Source organism: Miniopterus natalensis, chromosome 5 (genome assembly GCF_054644295.1).
Source record: "Miniopterus natalensis isolate mMinNat1 chromosome 5, mMinNat1.hap1, whole genome shotgun sequence".
Classification (NCBI taxonomy): domain Eukaryota; kingdom Metazoa; phylum Chordata; class Mammalia; order Chiroptera; family Miniopteridae; genus Miniopterus; species Miniopterus natalensis.
The window spans coordinates 26,055,684-26,072,098 of NC_142085.1; the positions used below are offsets into that span (position 1 = coordinate 26,055,684).

Below are 16,415 nucleotides of genomic sequence, written 5' to 3' on the forward strand. Positions count from 1 at the left end.
GCTGGAGCTCCAGTCCTCAATTTTCTTCCCAGGTTGTCTTACATGCAGAAGCTGGGGAGGAGCTGAGGGACGCAGACCACATCAGCTTTCTGATCTTAGACTTCAACCACAGCTCCCCATTCCTGGTCCTCCGCAAAAAAGCAAAAACTGAGAAATTAGTACCCATCACCGCCTTTAAAGCGAGCTCCACTTCCACAACCAGACAAAATCCGACTCGAAACCTTCCTCAGCCCCCTGTTCAGCACAACCCAGCCCACCCACCGCCCCGTGCCACTGCTGTGACGTCACCGGGGCGAAACGCAGGCGCTGTGCCTTGGGGTCCTTTTTCTCATCTTTTCCACCGAAGCTCGGGCGTCCCCGGGTGCGAGTAGAACTACAGTTCCCAGCGTCCTTCGCGGCGCGGAGCAGGAAAGCCGGGACTGTGGGAGCCAGGCTCCGGAGGATAGCGGGCCAGAGCCGGCCGCTCCTCCTTCTCAAGCGGTTTTGCACCTCTTTCCGCCGGCGGCGTTGGCGGCGTCGGCGGCGTCGGCGCTCACGCAGGGGCGGGTCACGGCGGCGCAAAGCGGAGCTGGGCGGGAAGGGAGGTCGTGGCGGTGGCGGTGGCGGTGGCGGCTGCGAGGACGGCAGCGGCGGCCGCAGGGACAGCAGGAGCGGTGCTGCTGTCAGTTAGGCGGTCGGAGAAATGGGAGACCCAGGGTCGGAGGTGAGTAGGCGAGTCGCGAAGGGTTTTGTGTTTTGTTGGGTGTGAGGCCTGGTGCTCTTCCGCGGCCGCGGGGCGATCTCTCAGCGCCTCGGCCGAGCCCGGCGGCAGGGGCCGTGCAGGTCTGAGCCAGGAACCAGCAGCAACAATGGCCGCCCGGCCGCCCCCGGCCCCGGCGCTCCTTGTTGTTGCTGCAGCTCGGCCGACGGGCTTGCTCTTCGGTAGCGAGCCTGCCTCTCTCCTTCCTGTGCAGATGGGGGAATCCGGAGGGGCCCGTAACTGGGTTTGGCCGCCTGGTCCCTGCGGCTCCACGTATGCAGAGGCATAATCCGACTCCATCGAGTTCTGTTCTTAGTCGGGTTTGCGTGGCAATGTGCCGTTAGATTTCTTTTAAAGCTCTTCCTTTTTCGTTCCTTTGGGGGAAATCGCTCTCTGCAAGTACGCGGCCGTATAGATAAGCGTGTTTTGGCTTATTTTTGTAGATAATAGAATCTGTCCCTCCAGCTGGGCCTGAGGCATCTGAGTCCACCACGGATGAGAATGAAGATGACATTCAGTTTGTTAGTGTAAGTAGCAACGATATTCGGGTTTTTCCCAGAGTCCAAGACTGCGTGGTAAGCGATTATGTGACTACACCTCACCTGTTCATTCATCGTCCAACAAATATGTACGCACGTCTCTGATGAGGACGAGACAGTGTGGAGCATGGCATAGGGTTAGGAAACTGAGCAACCACAGTGGCCATCACAAAGACTACTAGCCAAGGTACATGTTGTACACTTAAATGGCCTTCATGTAGAGCCATTTTATGCTCAATCTGTGCAAAGTCTGGTCTCTTAAGACTGTATGTTGAAATGGTGCAAAAGTTATCTTCTGAGAGATCACACACAGGTGAGGGAGAAGGGACAGCTAATGCTGAGAAAGGAGGTAGAAAACAAAGGAGGGTTGTAAGAACTCAAGACCCGAGTATTATGTAGCTTCATAACATTGGAGGCAGGTAGCTTGAAGGTCTCACCAGTGTCTGACGTCATGATGTTACAGCATAGTACAACAAGTGATGTTCATAATGAGGATCCCTGCATCACCAGGAACTTGCTGTATTTTCTGTTTTTATTCCCTTTGAGACAGTTTTCAAGCATTAGTAAGTGTAGATTCCTGGGCCTCACTCTGGACCTATTGAATCAGAATTTGAAGGTGGGGCTTAGGAATCTTCATTTTGGAAAAATTAAAGAACAGACAAATCTCCAAATCACACTTTTTAAAGCATTGGTTTAGGGGGAAAGTGGGTATGATAAATGTGGGATGATTTTCACCCCAAACTGTTTTGACAAGGGCTGTGCTTGGAGAATACCTCTACTCTAAAGTACTCTTTGAGTTCTATAGTTGAGGTTTGCTAGTAAAGGTGTCTTTGAGTGTCTGTCTGATGTGTATTTGTGTTGGTTTGGGGGCAACTTTGTAAAACTGGTTATTACACAATATCCTATGATATCACAACATTAGGACCATTGTGGTGATCCATTGTTGTATTGTGTTCTAATGGGTTTGTGTAAGCATCTTCCATGAGATCGTTTTGTGGCTTTTTCTCCAGTGCTAGTGTATATGGTACTCTTTTTCATTTTTAACTTTTAAGGTTTTGGGTGGTGGGGAGGTTAGAAGGATTGTATCCTGCCCCCAGTCACTAGGGACTGAAGTATATTTGGTAAAAGGATTCCAGGGCTCTTTAGGACTAATATTTCGTTCTTCCTGAGTATTGATATATTTGTAGATGGAGAGTATTTATCTTGATATTTTATGCAAATGTAAGTAAGAATGACACACAATTTTTTGTGAGCTACAGGCTTACTTTGAAAGTCACAGATGGAATCTATTAAAATAAGATTTGAAAAATATTTTTTTGGTTACTCTGGAATGAAGAATTGTAGCTTGTGACTAATATAAACTTGAATTAAATTGAAGTTTTAAAAACTCTTTAGGTTTTATTTTAAATGTAGAGAATCTCTTATATCTTTCATCTAGAATAAAAAATATACAATCACTGTTTTGTGTATCCAGTGTGATACAACATCTTATATTTATCTCAGTTTTCAAATACAGGTTCAAAGGTTTGGTAATTCTAAATGGAGAAATGAATTAAATGTATCAAGTGTAATTACAGTACTAGAAGAAACCTATTAAAAATATTCCCTCTACCTTTTTAGTGATAACACTTAAATGACAATGATACCTTAATTCTATTTTAAAATACATTTACAAACGGAATCTTCTACTTCTTTCTGTGACCCAATTTTATAGTAGTTTCCTCCAGGTAATGTTTATCCAGTAAAGATAACAAACAATTCCCTGCTTAAGATTAATCCAGATACAAAAAGAGCATTATGATGTCATTTCTTGATTTACTCTGGTTTGGATTTCTTAGTTTGCTGTTAATTAATTTAATTTTCTCATTTTTGATCTACATGATAGCACATCAGTCTCTCTGTGGTTTGCAAAATTCAGAGTCCAAAACTAAACAGCATGCTGAAGGAAAGGAAAAATACAGATGTGGAAGTCCAAAATGACCTCTTTCGTTTATATTTTATTGAAATAAACGTAGAACACAATTCATAAGTGTACCATTGACTTCTGCAAAGCCAATACACCTGTGTAAACAGGGCTCAAGTCAAGAAACAATGTTACCATAACAAAACCTTTTCATTTAGGTCTTTTTCTTTCATTTCCTTTTCAGTTTAGTAATGTGGCTCATTATTCAGCCATCTTTATGTCTTTCTTTGAAACTGGGTATTTTAATATACTCCCAGAAAACTCTTTAGCCTAGGAGCTGATGACATGATTTTTCACAGTGCTACTCTAGATACAAAGGTATAAGAACTGCTAAGGCAACCTATCATAAACTTGAGAACAGCACAGCAGATGAGATTTAGGTTTCAACCAAGATTATTGGTTTAATGTGGAATCATTGAATATGTGAAAATAGTGAAAGAAATCGAGGTTATCATTTCATAAATAACTTGAGCACACAGGCCAAGTGGTAATATTTTACCTGCACTAGAATAGGTCAGAGGCAAAAAAATTAGGAAGCTTTTGTCTGGGTGTCTTAGGACTATAATTAGCTTAATAAAAATGATGTAGGTGCTCATAATATGCAAAGTCATGAATTAAGTGCCTTAGAGCTACAAATATTAATTGAAAATACACCCTATCCTTAAATATCAGTATTTCAGTGTGGGAGATGAAATAGGAGATGAGAACTGTGTAAACAGTTCTAGTAGAAAGTTCTTTACATGGTGCTATCACACAAAAAAAACCCAAAAAACCCTTCTGTTTTCATAGGTAGCATTTAGTATTTGTATGTGTTTAAAAGGTCATATTGAGAATTAAGGAAAGGCATCAAATTGGGAAAGCAGGATTTTGTGTAGTTCTAGAAGAAAAGATTTTTTTCAAGTGGGAAAGGAAAGGATGGGCCAGGTAGTATAGATCTTGAATTGTGGACTAAATTTGAACTTACAGTAGGCAGTTGTGAATCATTTGAAATTTTTGAGTTGGGCAGGACTGCAGAAGTAAACTCTGTCCCTAATGTCTCTGTATGGGGGGGGAAAAAAACATGAATTATTTAGGGTTTTAGATTAGATTTTTGCATCTGTGGTTAAATCCATATTCATTTTAGACTGAGGTAAACTTTTTTTTTTATTTTTTGGTATACCGTATCTTAGTGTATTGACATCACTTTCTAGTTAATAGGCAATTGGTGTTTTGATTTTGTATGAGAATCAGTTTTCTAATACCAGGAATGAAACCTTTGTTTAAAAAAATTTTTTTTAACTTAGAATATTAATTCATCTGTGTTCCTAATCTTTTTTGCTTCTGCCTTTGCTCCTGCCCCTGAATTGCGTGGCCTTGGAAGTAGAATCCTTTGATTTTGTTATTGGTTCAAAGGAGATGAGAAGGATGGTTTACTAGTTGATGAATGGAGCAAATTCAAATTAAGTACCTTGTAAATGGAGGACTAGATGCATTTATACTTGTTAAGGACATAAGCAGTCATAAATATTATCAGAAATTATTTCTTCTTGGTCTTTGTATTATAAACATTACTACTTTGGGGGAGTTAACATTTTGGTCAGTGTTATGAGTTATTCAGAGTTGGGGATAATAGCAGGTAGTCCTTTTTCTCTTATTGAAAAGTATGTTAAATCTCAGAAATTTAGGTAATAAGTGGATTTAAAAATAGCATGTATATTTTAAACTGCCTTAGAATTGCATGTGTAGCCAGTTATGTGTTTAGACAACCAGGTGTATCTCACTTAGTTTTCTCTTTTGTTAAATGGGATAATAGTAATAATTCAGTATCTCACCTTGTCAGGTAATTGTGGGGATTAAATAAAATCATGTGCGTGAAAAGATTAGCACAATCCCTGTACAGGGCAAAATGACAAATGTTATTGATTAATAGGAAAATAAATGGAGTACTAAAATGTTTTGATTCTCTCATTGTGGTGGAAGTTTTTCTACATGGGATACTTCTCTTATTTTCCCACTCAGCCTTTTTGGAGGGCTCAGACACTTGCTATCTTCTTCTACCATTCTGTCACTTAGAATTCCGTAATTATTTGCAGAGTGAATGAATAAGTAGTATAAATGACTCCTGCTTCTCACTTTTGGATTTTTTATCCTGACTTGTTTTATTCTTAATTAGTGTGAATTATATGAGGTTGCTGTTGTTTAGTTGTGCATATCAGTCCAGTGGTTCACTCTAATAGTAAATTTCTGGTAGTCTTCTCTCTTCTGTTTTTACTCCTGCCCCTTCTACTATTTCTAGATTTACTTTTTAATCCTATTTGTGACCATTTTCCTTATTCTGTTTTTTCCTGCCCATTCTACTTTTTGCTTTGTGCCCTGCTACTTTCTTTCCTCTCCTTTATTTCTTTGCTATCTGTTCATGGAAGTTCTGTCCCTACCTCTGTATTTCTGGTAACATTGGGACTTTCTTGGTGTGCTATTTCTGTGGGCATGTAATAAAATTTTCTAGTGCACATTTCTTGAAGAGTGCACACTCAGGTAATTATATGAACAGTAGAAGCTATTTTTATCTCCTCTACTTCCTTCTTAGATTAAACATCTAATTTTGATAAGATTCTTAATACCAGTGGTAGGTTTTAGTCTTAAAGTAGGCGATGCATCTCTGTTGACCATAAATTGGAGAATATCTGTCCCTCTTTTCCTCTTTTTTAAACTTCCATTTTTATAAGCTTAGGCAAAAATACCAATTACTTTATTACATGATTCCTGCCCAGAAGTTTTGCTCTCTGGTTTTATCTTAGTGGCTGGATCACTGCCTGCAAGGATAGCAATTATCTGCTTGCAGAGAGGTTGTAGCAGGGAGAAACAAGCTGTCTTTGAGATTGGATGCTTCTTTCAGGAAGATGATCTTTAACTAGATCTTAGCTTCTGTCTCCAGACTCTAAGGTCTTTTTATGTTAGTTTTTCCACCAAATTGATCACTTTGGCTTGCCAACAGTCAACTTTCTCTATCCTAAGAAATCTTTCCCTCAGCCATATTCTCCTCCTATGTTCCTTTCTCTTGTTCTCAACATACTAGATTTTTTTTTTTTCTAAAGAATACTCTCTACTCACGTCCTTTACTGCCTTACTTTCTACTTAATTTTTAGAAAATGGCTTCTGTGCTCACTACTTGACACTTGCTCTCTCAAAGGCATTTTAAATTCTTGTTGCCAAATTCAGTGGCATTTTTGTTTTGTTTTGGTTTTTGGCCACATTTAGCATTGATAACTTTTCATTGAGGTTTACTCTATCTTTCGCTTCTTTGAGTTTATGCACTCTTGATTCTTTTCCCAGTCTCTGATTACCTACATAGCTTTCTTCCTGAATCCTAAAATTCTCGCATTTCCTCAAATGCCTCCTTTAATCTCCTCTTTCTCCTTTTTGCTTTCTTCCTTGACTACATCATAGTTTCCATTTAAAGCTGCAGTTACTACTCTTTTAGAAAAGCTACTCCCAAATCTCTACTCTTAGTTATCTTTATACATCCAGATTACAGGCCTGCATTTCCAGCTCCTTGCCAAATACCTCTGCGTACTGCGGGCATATCACATCATTATATGCAAAAGAATATCAGCTTTGTGTTTCTGTATTCCAGATTTATATTAATGGCATTAGTATCCTTCTGGTTACCCAAGCTTGAAACCTTCGGGACCACTTTGACTTCTGGTTACTGTTGGGGTTTTGTTTTGTATTGCCAATCCCCCTCCCCCATTATACCCATGTATTTTCTTGTATATGCACCACAACACTACTCTTTCCATCACCACTATTTTAGTTCTGCATTATTATGTGTCTGGACTGGTTAATTATTCTGCTTTCCCCACTCTTTATACTTCTTTGTTTGATTAATCTTCTTAAAGCACAGTGCTCATAATGTTACTCCCATCTTAATATTTATTGATCCTCTTTTGCCTGTGGAATAAAATCGAGGCCTTTGAGCCTCAAGGCCTGGTTCATGACAGAGTCAGTATGGCTAGAAAGAGGATGGGGAAGAATCAGTTTTAATGTTTGACTCTGTAGAAGTGGGAGATAAAGCCAAGCTGTTGGTGAGAGAACTCTGTGATTGAACTTGGATATCTAACAAATCATTGGTACCCATCCCATTTGAAAAGCATTGAATCATAATATCTGTGTCCTCATAGCCTATTTCTGTATTAATAATCCTTTCCCCAAGGAATTGACATAGTCCTAATACTGTTACTGGGGTTTAGGCTCTTCCTTCTAGGTCTCATAATCATTTCTTATTCACATACATGCTCTGAATATTTTTCTCTGCATTCTGATTATTTTCTGCTAGCCATAGGCTTTCTCTTCAGAGGAGTTCTTGTCTGTCTCAACAAGCATGATTGTTTTAAATGTTAGTTTAGTTTAGTTTGAATAACTGTTCATGACGTGTTAATTTGCTCAATTCTTTCTTAGGAAGGACCATTAAGACCTGTTCTTGAATACATCGATCTGGTCAGCAGTGATGATGAAGAACCCAGCACCTCTCATAGTGATGTAAGTACATTATATTTGATTTGCATTTCTTGCTTCTGTCATTTAAGAGGTATTCTCTAAAGAGAGTTACCAAATCATGGATGACTGTGTTTAGTAGAGAATGGCCCATCTCTTTTAGAATGTCCATATAGGTAGTCCAAGGATTCCTTTGCCTAGAATATCTCCTACTTTCAGCTTTGTTCCTCTGCTGTCAGTGAGGATGTGAAAGGATGACATGACACAGGAAAGTGCTAAGCCCTGGGGGTGAATCTGATGAAAGGGAAATGGAATGAGAACTGCAAGCTTTTTGGCTCTTTGTGTCCTTCTCCTTTCCTGTATCTCTTCAGCTCCCTGTAGAACTGGACCTTTTTCATCCAGAACCATGTGGCCACAGAAAATTTGTTTTATCTTGGAAAAAAGGATATGTGAAGATCCTTTAGAAAATGGCAAGTAGGGAAGGGTTATAAGTGTCATATTACTTTAGTCGTCATATCTTTTACCCTCCTCTATCCCCCATATTTGGAGTTTTCTCTCTTACCTGTGATTTTTTTGGTTGTAGGTTTGACCCTTAAACTATTACTTGCCTTACTTTGAGAACCAAACTAGCCTAGCCCTTTGTAGCAATCTGGTCTTTCATTTGTTGTAGCCCAAATTGCTAGTAATGGGCTATTTTCTTGATGCATTACAGAACTCCCGGCTCTTGTTCAAGGATGCCAGAACCTTCTGCTCTCTGATAATAGGGGCTTGAGACTTGGACTTGGAATCAAAATACCTAGGTTTTAGTCTCAGCTTTACTCCTTATTAATTCTGTGACTTTGCATAAATTAAGTAGCCTTTTAGCCTTAGTTTCATATCAAATAAGAATAGCACCTACCTCACAGGGTTGTTGTGAGGATGAAATGAGGTAACAAAAATATATGTAAGCTCTTTGAAAACTACAAACCATAAAGTAGGACTATGCACCTGGAAAGTTTTGTTATTCATGGAGAGCGAATGAGAGAATTTTTAAAGGGGCTTAAAAGTGATTCTACAATGGAGGACTTTTAGAAAAAACTTTTTGTTCTCAGTGGAACTTTCCCTGAGTTCTCTCTGCAATTATTAACTCCTTGTTGATTTAAATATGTTGAATTGTTACCACCGATGGTCTTACCACCTCTTCTTGTCCTAGCATGGGACCAGCCAGCAGCAGGCTAGGATGGCAGCACTTGTACTGGGCTTGTTTATACTCCCTTTTTTCAGAGACAGAGTGCCAGATTAATGCCATTAACTGGTATTGGGTCTTTGGGAAAGTGAAGCTTGTGGATTTGATTTTTGTGATCCTCTTGCTGACCTATAGTGGATTGCATCATTATTAATTATAATAATTTTTTAAAATTGAATTCTACTTACTGGACATGCATCTCTGCACTTGAAAGTTAACATATTAAAAGCATTTTTTTTTCTTCCTTGGTTTTCTTGTTCATGTGGATAACCCAGAGAATGCCTGAGTCTAAGGTGCCATCCTCTGAGAATCATCGCCCAGAAATGTGCTCTAGCTGCAGTGTTCCTCTTCCCATTGGAGACAGCAGCTCCTCTGGGAGTTGCACCAGCAGTCCACAAAGGATAGTTTCTCAACCTTCTTCTGTTGAGAACCCATTGGAGAACCAGAAAAATGATCAAAATAATTCAGATTTTAAGATCCCTGAGACAGAGACACTTAAACCATCACAAAATTATCAGAATCTGCCTTCATCTCCACTTCTGATCCCCCAAGAATCTTTGGCCTCTTCACAGGTCAAGGAGGATTTACCTCCAGAGTCTTCAGCTTCACAGCATGGACAGGATGCCATCCTCTATCTCCAGACACAAGTGGCTGAGATGTCCCGAGTGATACGTGATCTGCAGTCCAGGAGTTGTTTCAGATTTCATCATTCTAGGCCAAGTGAGAACTCCTCAGTTCCTTGGGACATCACCTCCAAGGAAGACAATTTATCCACAGTTGAAGAAGAAGCAGACTGCAAATCCCCCTCAGCTGATGACAAAGGGCAGCCAGCTGACCCCAGTCAGACTAGTTTCACAGGTCTTTTGAAGAGAATGGAACAGAGAGGTGTTATAAAGAGAGTAACATTGCAATCTGAAGCAGAATCGTGTGATGGGAAACCTGATTATGTGACCTCTAAAAAACGTTTGGTTCCTCCATTGCATCCTCTTCTGAGAATTGCCACCACTGAGGTTTTTAAAGACCCTGCTGATTGCCATCCTTCTTCTTTCATGGGACACAGGGTATATCCTGTGGCCAAGGATACCTCTCCTTTTCAACCAAATCCTCCAGCTGAGGGCCCCATTGTAGAAGCATTAGAGCATAGCAAAAGAGGAAGCGCAACATCTCCTCTAGATTCTACCTCAAAAGAAATGGAGGTCATGGGTTGTAGATTCTACCATGCTGCTTCCATTGCAGCCCGAGCTGCTAGCTACATGGCCTATATGACTCAGTATCAGCGTAAACTCTGGGAAGACATGGAGGATCTGGTCCATGACCCAGAGTTTGATCGTGGAAAAGCAAGATGTATAATATCTGATGGTATGGATGCAGGTCTTTGGCAGCTTTGTACTACTAGGGACATAATGGACTCTGTAGTCAGAGTTATGGCAATGGCAGTAGACTACAGAAGGCAAGCCTGGCTCCGACTTACATCTCTTACTAAGAAAACCCAGGAGAAGATCTCACACTTGCCCTTTGATGGCACTTCCCTCTTTGGACAAGATGTGAATGCTGTTGTTGCAGAAGAAAACAGTATAAAGGAAAATGACTATAAAGACCACAACAAGTACTATAACCAACATCGATACTTTTATAGTCATGATCAGAAAGCACATTATCACAATAGAGGCTACTCCAAAGGGGATTGGTACAAACCCCGAAACCACCCCTATAGATATAGAAAAAAGGGAGAATCTCCAGAACGTCATGGGTATAAGAATTAATAGCCTGTTGATGTCCAGCAGTATAGCCATCCGACATCCTAAGTATTTTACTTGCTCTTCCTGACTTAACCAGGATCTACAGGTAGGAGGTCATCTCCAAAACTGAATGCATGTCTGGAATTTCCACAGCTGTCATTTGAATTCTAGACTGTTGGAATGACGTATATAATAAAGCAAATTGTGCTTTATTGTCCAAGTGAGCAGTGGAGACTTTTCATCTAAGTAGGGTTGGACAAAGATTTACCCATTGTTTCTGGTTCAAAGTAAGCAGAGAGGAAGGTACTCAGGAATCTGAATCCTCTTCTGATTAAAGAAAAATATAAAGATTTGTTCCTTACGAAAATCTTGCTGGTAAACTGAGGACTAGCAGATTGTGGGTCTGGAAATAACCTACTACTTACTAGATCTCTTTAACATGGAGGCAAATCCTTCATTTTTATGTCATCAGTGCTTCCTTGTTCAGGTTTTGCTTGTCCGATCTTCACAAAATGACAAATCTGTTATCTCTTTATATCAGGATGATCAACTCACTGAGTCCATACTACTGAAGCTCTGTGAGACTTCAAAATCAACCATGAAGCTGTATATCAAGAACTGGAATTCAAATCAAATTTTGCCAAATCCAGTTTGCTTCCAGTGGCATAACTAGATGTCACAGGTCTACTGTGGGCACCAGCTGGAAAAAGACTTTCCTGCCTGTAATTTCTTTAGAAATTTCACAGTAACTATTTTCATCAAGACTGATTGCTATCATACCATCACCACTCCAAGTTATATATGAGAGAATTCTTTGTTGTTATCACTCATAAGCCTTCGACCTATCAAACTCATATCAACAAGCTGGGAGAATCAGTAATGGTGTTCTCTCAGGATAATCTGGACCTTTCACCAAGATGACCTTCTTAAACCCACCTTCTAAACAGTAAACTTTTTGAACTTGACAAATTCATCACACTTTAAATACAAAAGAGATATGTACATTAGTGCCCTGGAAATAAAGGATGTTGTTACACCATCCAGGCATGCAAATCTGAACTCTTAAAAGAGCAAGAATTCCAAACATGCCTGACAATCCAGTCCTCTTACTGTAATAAAGACGGATGCCCTCAGTTGATGTTATTGAGAAATCCGTAAGATTTAGAGTATAACTGTGGATGTAGTAAAGGGAACATCTCACACAGTTCTGTTTCTGGATATCGATTTAAATGGTGATATCCATTGATTTCTTAAAAATCTGAAATCAAGACTTCAGTGACATGTTCTTGGTTTATTGGTCCCTTAATCTAGTCAGACTTTTACCATGAGAGACGACTTACTTTGGTTTAATTAATAGTTCTCCACCATCCTGGATCTAGCAGCAGATACCTCAGTGATATGTCCCACAGTATCTTTTTAATCTCAAGGCAGTGGCTGTACTGTATACCAGCCCTTAGATCCTTGTCTTCGCAGCACGACTTCAGAAATGGAGAAAATTGTCAAGTTTGAGGGATCTGAATACATGATGTAGTACTTGCTTGTCAGCCAAACTAGTTTTTTTTTTATTGACGGACTTAAAATTCTGTAACTTGTTTGTCAAACATCTCCATTTTTTTATCTGCTTGATCAAAGTATTTGGGTCTACTGTTAGTGGATTATAACACCGATTTAGGATTCATGTGTTTCTTCTTGCCATCGTTCTTGCACAGTGGTGATTGACAGTTTCCCTGGTGCCCCACTTTTTAAATAGTTTATTGAAATCTCATTCTTCCTCCCCATCATAACCATATTCAGCACCATATCTGTGCTATAGAGGTTGAAGAGGCAAATATCCCTACTTGGAAGAAGTTATTTTCTTAGATACTCTGAGGGTACTGTATTGGTCCTATTTGTAGATTAAGCTTAAACTACCGTCTTGATAGAGGAGATCATCTTGCAAATTTGGTCAAGTCATATCTACAGTTAACATATACCTTTATTTTTTTGAATTTCCACAAAGTTTTACTTCTACTTATTTAGGTCCGTGCCAGTGCTGTAGTAACTGTCTTCCAAATTGAACTCTAGAAGAGCATTGATTAACTGCCTGTAAAGAAACAGGGGCCTAAGAAATCATATAAATATTTTTATAGTTCATGTGCCATTGACATGGGACTATAGTTTCTTCTGTGAAGGGACTAGTCACTGGAGAGAGAGAGACCTTGGAACTGTTCTATATGACTGCACATAGGTGTTCCAAATTAGCTAAGACTACTTTAGACTGTTCCCACTTTTCCATTTCTCTCCTTTCCTTCCCTGAATTAAATACTGGTTCACAAACTTAATCGTTTTTGAGGTACTCTTATTTTCCAGAAACCAAACCAAAATAAATGATGCTTGAAGATACGATTCTCTGAAACTGCTTTGGCACTTCTGCTTAACATGCTCCTCTGTAATTTTTCAATTTTTTAATTGTGGTTAAAAGAAGACAACATAAAATTTACCACCTTAACCATTTAAGTGTACAGTTCGCTAGTAGTGTTAACTATATTTGCATTGTTGTGTATAGCTCCTTCTTTCTTAAATATTTCTAAAACAGCATTGCTATTCTTTTCCTCTTGTATTATGTTGCTCAGTAATAAAGCTGAAAACATTGCTTTATCACTCTCTAATTGATATGCCCGAGCGTCTCCATAGGATTTACCTGAAAGTGAAAAGGTATTGAGAAGTTATTGAATTGATGATCAAGGAGGTAACTTCTGAAGGGATTTAACTTTTGAGTGGGGGTAGGGACAAAATGCTATAGAGTTGGGACAGTTTTTAGCTATAGATTAGTTTCTTGACTACAGAAGAAACATCCTTAACCTGTTTGGTTTTTATTATTTTTAAAATCTTTCTCTGGCATACTTGAATGATGATGGTGTTATAAAACTGAAAATGAGGACTTGGTCTAAGGAGACAACCCCAATAACGTATGGAACTCATAATTGGTCAGATGATAAGTTTTCATATTGTGCCTGCAATGTGCAGAGCCTGTAACAGAATTCTTCATTAGGCCAACCTCTTACATTTAAATACTTTTAGGTTTTCTAGGAGACCTTGAAATAATTGCAAATTTAATCATTTGGTGTTCTCAAAAGGAATGCGTCTTTAAAATGTTATTTCTTGACTAGACATAAAATGTATGTGGTCACATTATGATTTCTTATAGTTACTGTGTACAGAGAAATACTGTTTCCATTAATTGTTATATGAAGTGCCTTTTTAAATTTCACGCTATTGTTTAAAAGTTAACATTTTGATGTCTTGCGTATTGTTGCTGGTGATATGTGAATTTTGTACAGTTATTTTTAATCTTGCCGTTTATTCATTTGTACAATTAATTGCACTATCTAAATGTACTCTCCTTCTGAATGTTAGTTTGTTTTCTTTATAACACTGTTGATCCATTTCAGAAGGTTGTAGAGTATGTCCCTCCTTTATTTAATAACTTCACAGCAGTACATTTTAGTTAATAGTGATTGGCTCAATTTTGGGGGCATTAAGGCAGCTTTGTTTTCTATCTGTGGATTGTAGGCTTTCTCACTGAGTCGTTTGTCTCCTATCTAGCCATGGTAACACAACTTATATTTGATAAGTGTATGTGCTTACTTGGTAAAAAGAAACAAGGACATGAGGAAAAAGCAGTACATTTGCTGACACTTTATCTTTCTATTTTTTTTTAAGACTGTGACCGCTTCCCTATCATTGTAATTGCATTTAAACTTAAAAATTGTGTGGCAGCTTCTTTATCAGTATAATTTCATTATTTACTTAGCCCTCAAAATTGCATTTGAGGGGAGCATAAACTCTTTCAGCTTCTTGGATACTATATAGTATATTACATTAATACTGTACTGAGTGATCTGATTAATAATGTCCTTATAGTCCCAATACATCCAGGATAACCTCTCAGTTACTGTAAGCAAGGAGGTTGGAATAGACACAGTCCAGAATCCCTTCTAGCTATAAAATTGGATACAGAGTTAAATGACATGGATGAACAGAGTTAAATGCCACATTCAGTATTCTTGAGGATGTAATTAATTGGGATTCTAATGAGGGTTAGAAATTATGGATTAGATCTTTGTAGAAAGAATTTTAAAGATTGCAATAACTGAAAACTTTTTTTTAAAAAAAAGTGAGGCATATTTTGCCTGTGACTTGCACTGTTTAGGTTCCCTCATCTTTTGAAATTTACAATTTTTTACTTAATGTTAACTGCTACTCCAATAAATTGCTGTACATTTTATGTATGTCATTTGGTTGACCAGATCCATTCTATATAGATTTTCATTAGTGGATGCACAGACCAATCAATTCTTCATTTTTCACTTAAATATACAGGTGGAAGTAAACTGATGATGATCACTATATTGAGTGCAAATCTTTTAGTTATTTTTTTCAGCTAGAACAACTCTTGTAAGCCATTAAAATATCCTTTTATGGAATTTCCCTTCCTCGGTGAATGATGAGAATATTGTTTTATTAAATCTTTTTTCTCTTATTGACTAGTGGGATGATATTTTTTGTACTACTTTGTCTTTTATTTACTTGACTTTATATAATGAGAACTTTTTTATAGTAGTGTTTGATACCATTGAGGTATCTTATTACTGGAAATTATGTTTGCTTCCAGTTGGCTGTATTTGGAAGTAATCACAGTCCAACCATGTCCTATTGATGTTAGCATATCAGTTCGTTCTTTGTATTGATCTTTTCTTCCTCTTTATGTGACACCTCTTTCTAGAAGGATGGCTGATCTTCCCTTAATCTCTTTGATGTAGATTATATTTTTCATTCTACCCATATAAACTAGCCAGGATTTTGGTGTGGCTTTGTATTTGTGTATTTAAATACAATGCCTTCAGCATTATTGTAAGAGGTTTTCTAGTTTTCTCTGATAATGTCTTTAAAAAAAAAAATAGTAGCCAGTCCAGTCTCTTAAACTATTCCTTAGCTAGTCAACCATCAGTTTTTCATGCTTTCTTTAATGTTAGTAATATTTTCTCATTTCTACATGTTCTTCACACAAATGTATTATTACATATAGTTTATGGTCAGTTGCATCTTTTCTCTGTATAAAGATTTTAGGCCCTTCACCATGAATTTATAGTACAGCTCTGAGATGTACTGTATCTTAAAGTTAGCCAGTTTTCTCTAGGTCTTAAGGGCTTTACTGCTTTTGTTGAGATCAATTTCAAATGGTCTATTATCTGATGCCTTGTTAAGAATTCAACAAGAATTCTCAGGTTGTCTGTACTTTTAGGACTTTGGAGCTCTCTCAAGTTGTATTGAGTTTTCAGATATTCCTGAGTATGTTCCTTGGTAGTGGTGAAGTAAATGCTTTATATCTGGTAATAATTTTAAAAATTCTCCTTTGACCTTAAATACTCCAAGTGTTATGAGTTTTGTTAGTTGTCCTTTTATAAGACTAATTTTCATCTGCTATTTTTTCCCCAGGAGCTATCATATGCTTTCTGGTTTTTTCCTATGACCCATAAGAATGGTTCTATCACAGCATTCCATTTTAAGGGCTACAGTTAGACCTCTTGTTAACTCCTATTTTTTCTATGATGGCTGTGTTTCACGCTACCTTGAATTATAATGTAGTAATGTTCTAAACTAACTAGTAGGTTTTTAGTCCCTTTATCTGTACTGCTTTTAATTAGTGAAGCAACAATGATGTAAATGATGGGGAAAAACATCTTTTGAATCACCA

General features: G+C 38.2%; 1 protein-coding gene across 4 annotated transcripts in view; it reads left to right on the plus strand.

The window, feature by feature from the left end:
- The first annotated feature begins 612 nt into the window (after window positions 1-612).
- The window catches only part of ZNF451 (zinc finger protein 451), a 73,062-nt gene continuing 57,259 nt past the window's right edge, over window positions 613-16,415 (plus strand). For 2 of the 4 annotated variants that reach the window (XM_087817459.1, XM_087817461.1), the window contains exons 1-3: window positions 613-703; window positions 1,183-1,266; window positions 7,679-7,759. In XM_087817459.1, coding sequence (XP_087673585.1) covers window positions 683-703; window positions 1,183-1,266; window positions 7,679-7,759 — 186 coding nt within the window. In that variant the 5' untranslated portion in view covers window positions 613-682. Of the gene's footprint in view, window positions 704-1,182; window positions 1,267-7,678; window positions 7,760-9,214; window positions 15,201-16,415 lie in introns of those variants that run through there. The other 2 variants (XM_087817462.1, XM_087817460.1) reach the window with 2 other exon arrangements.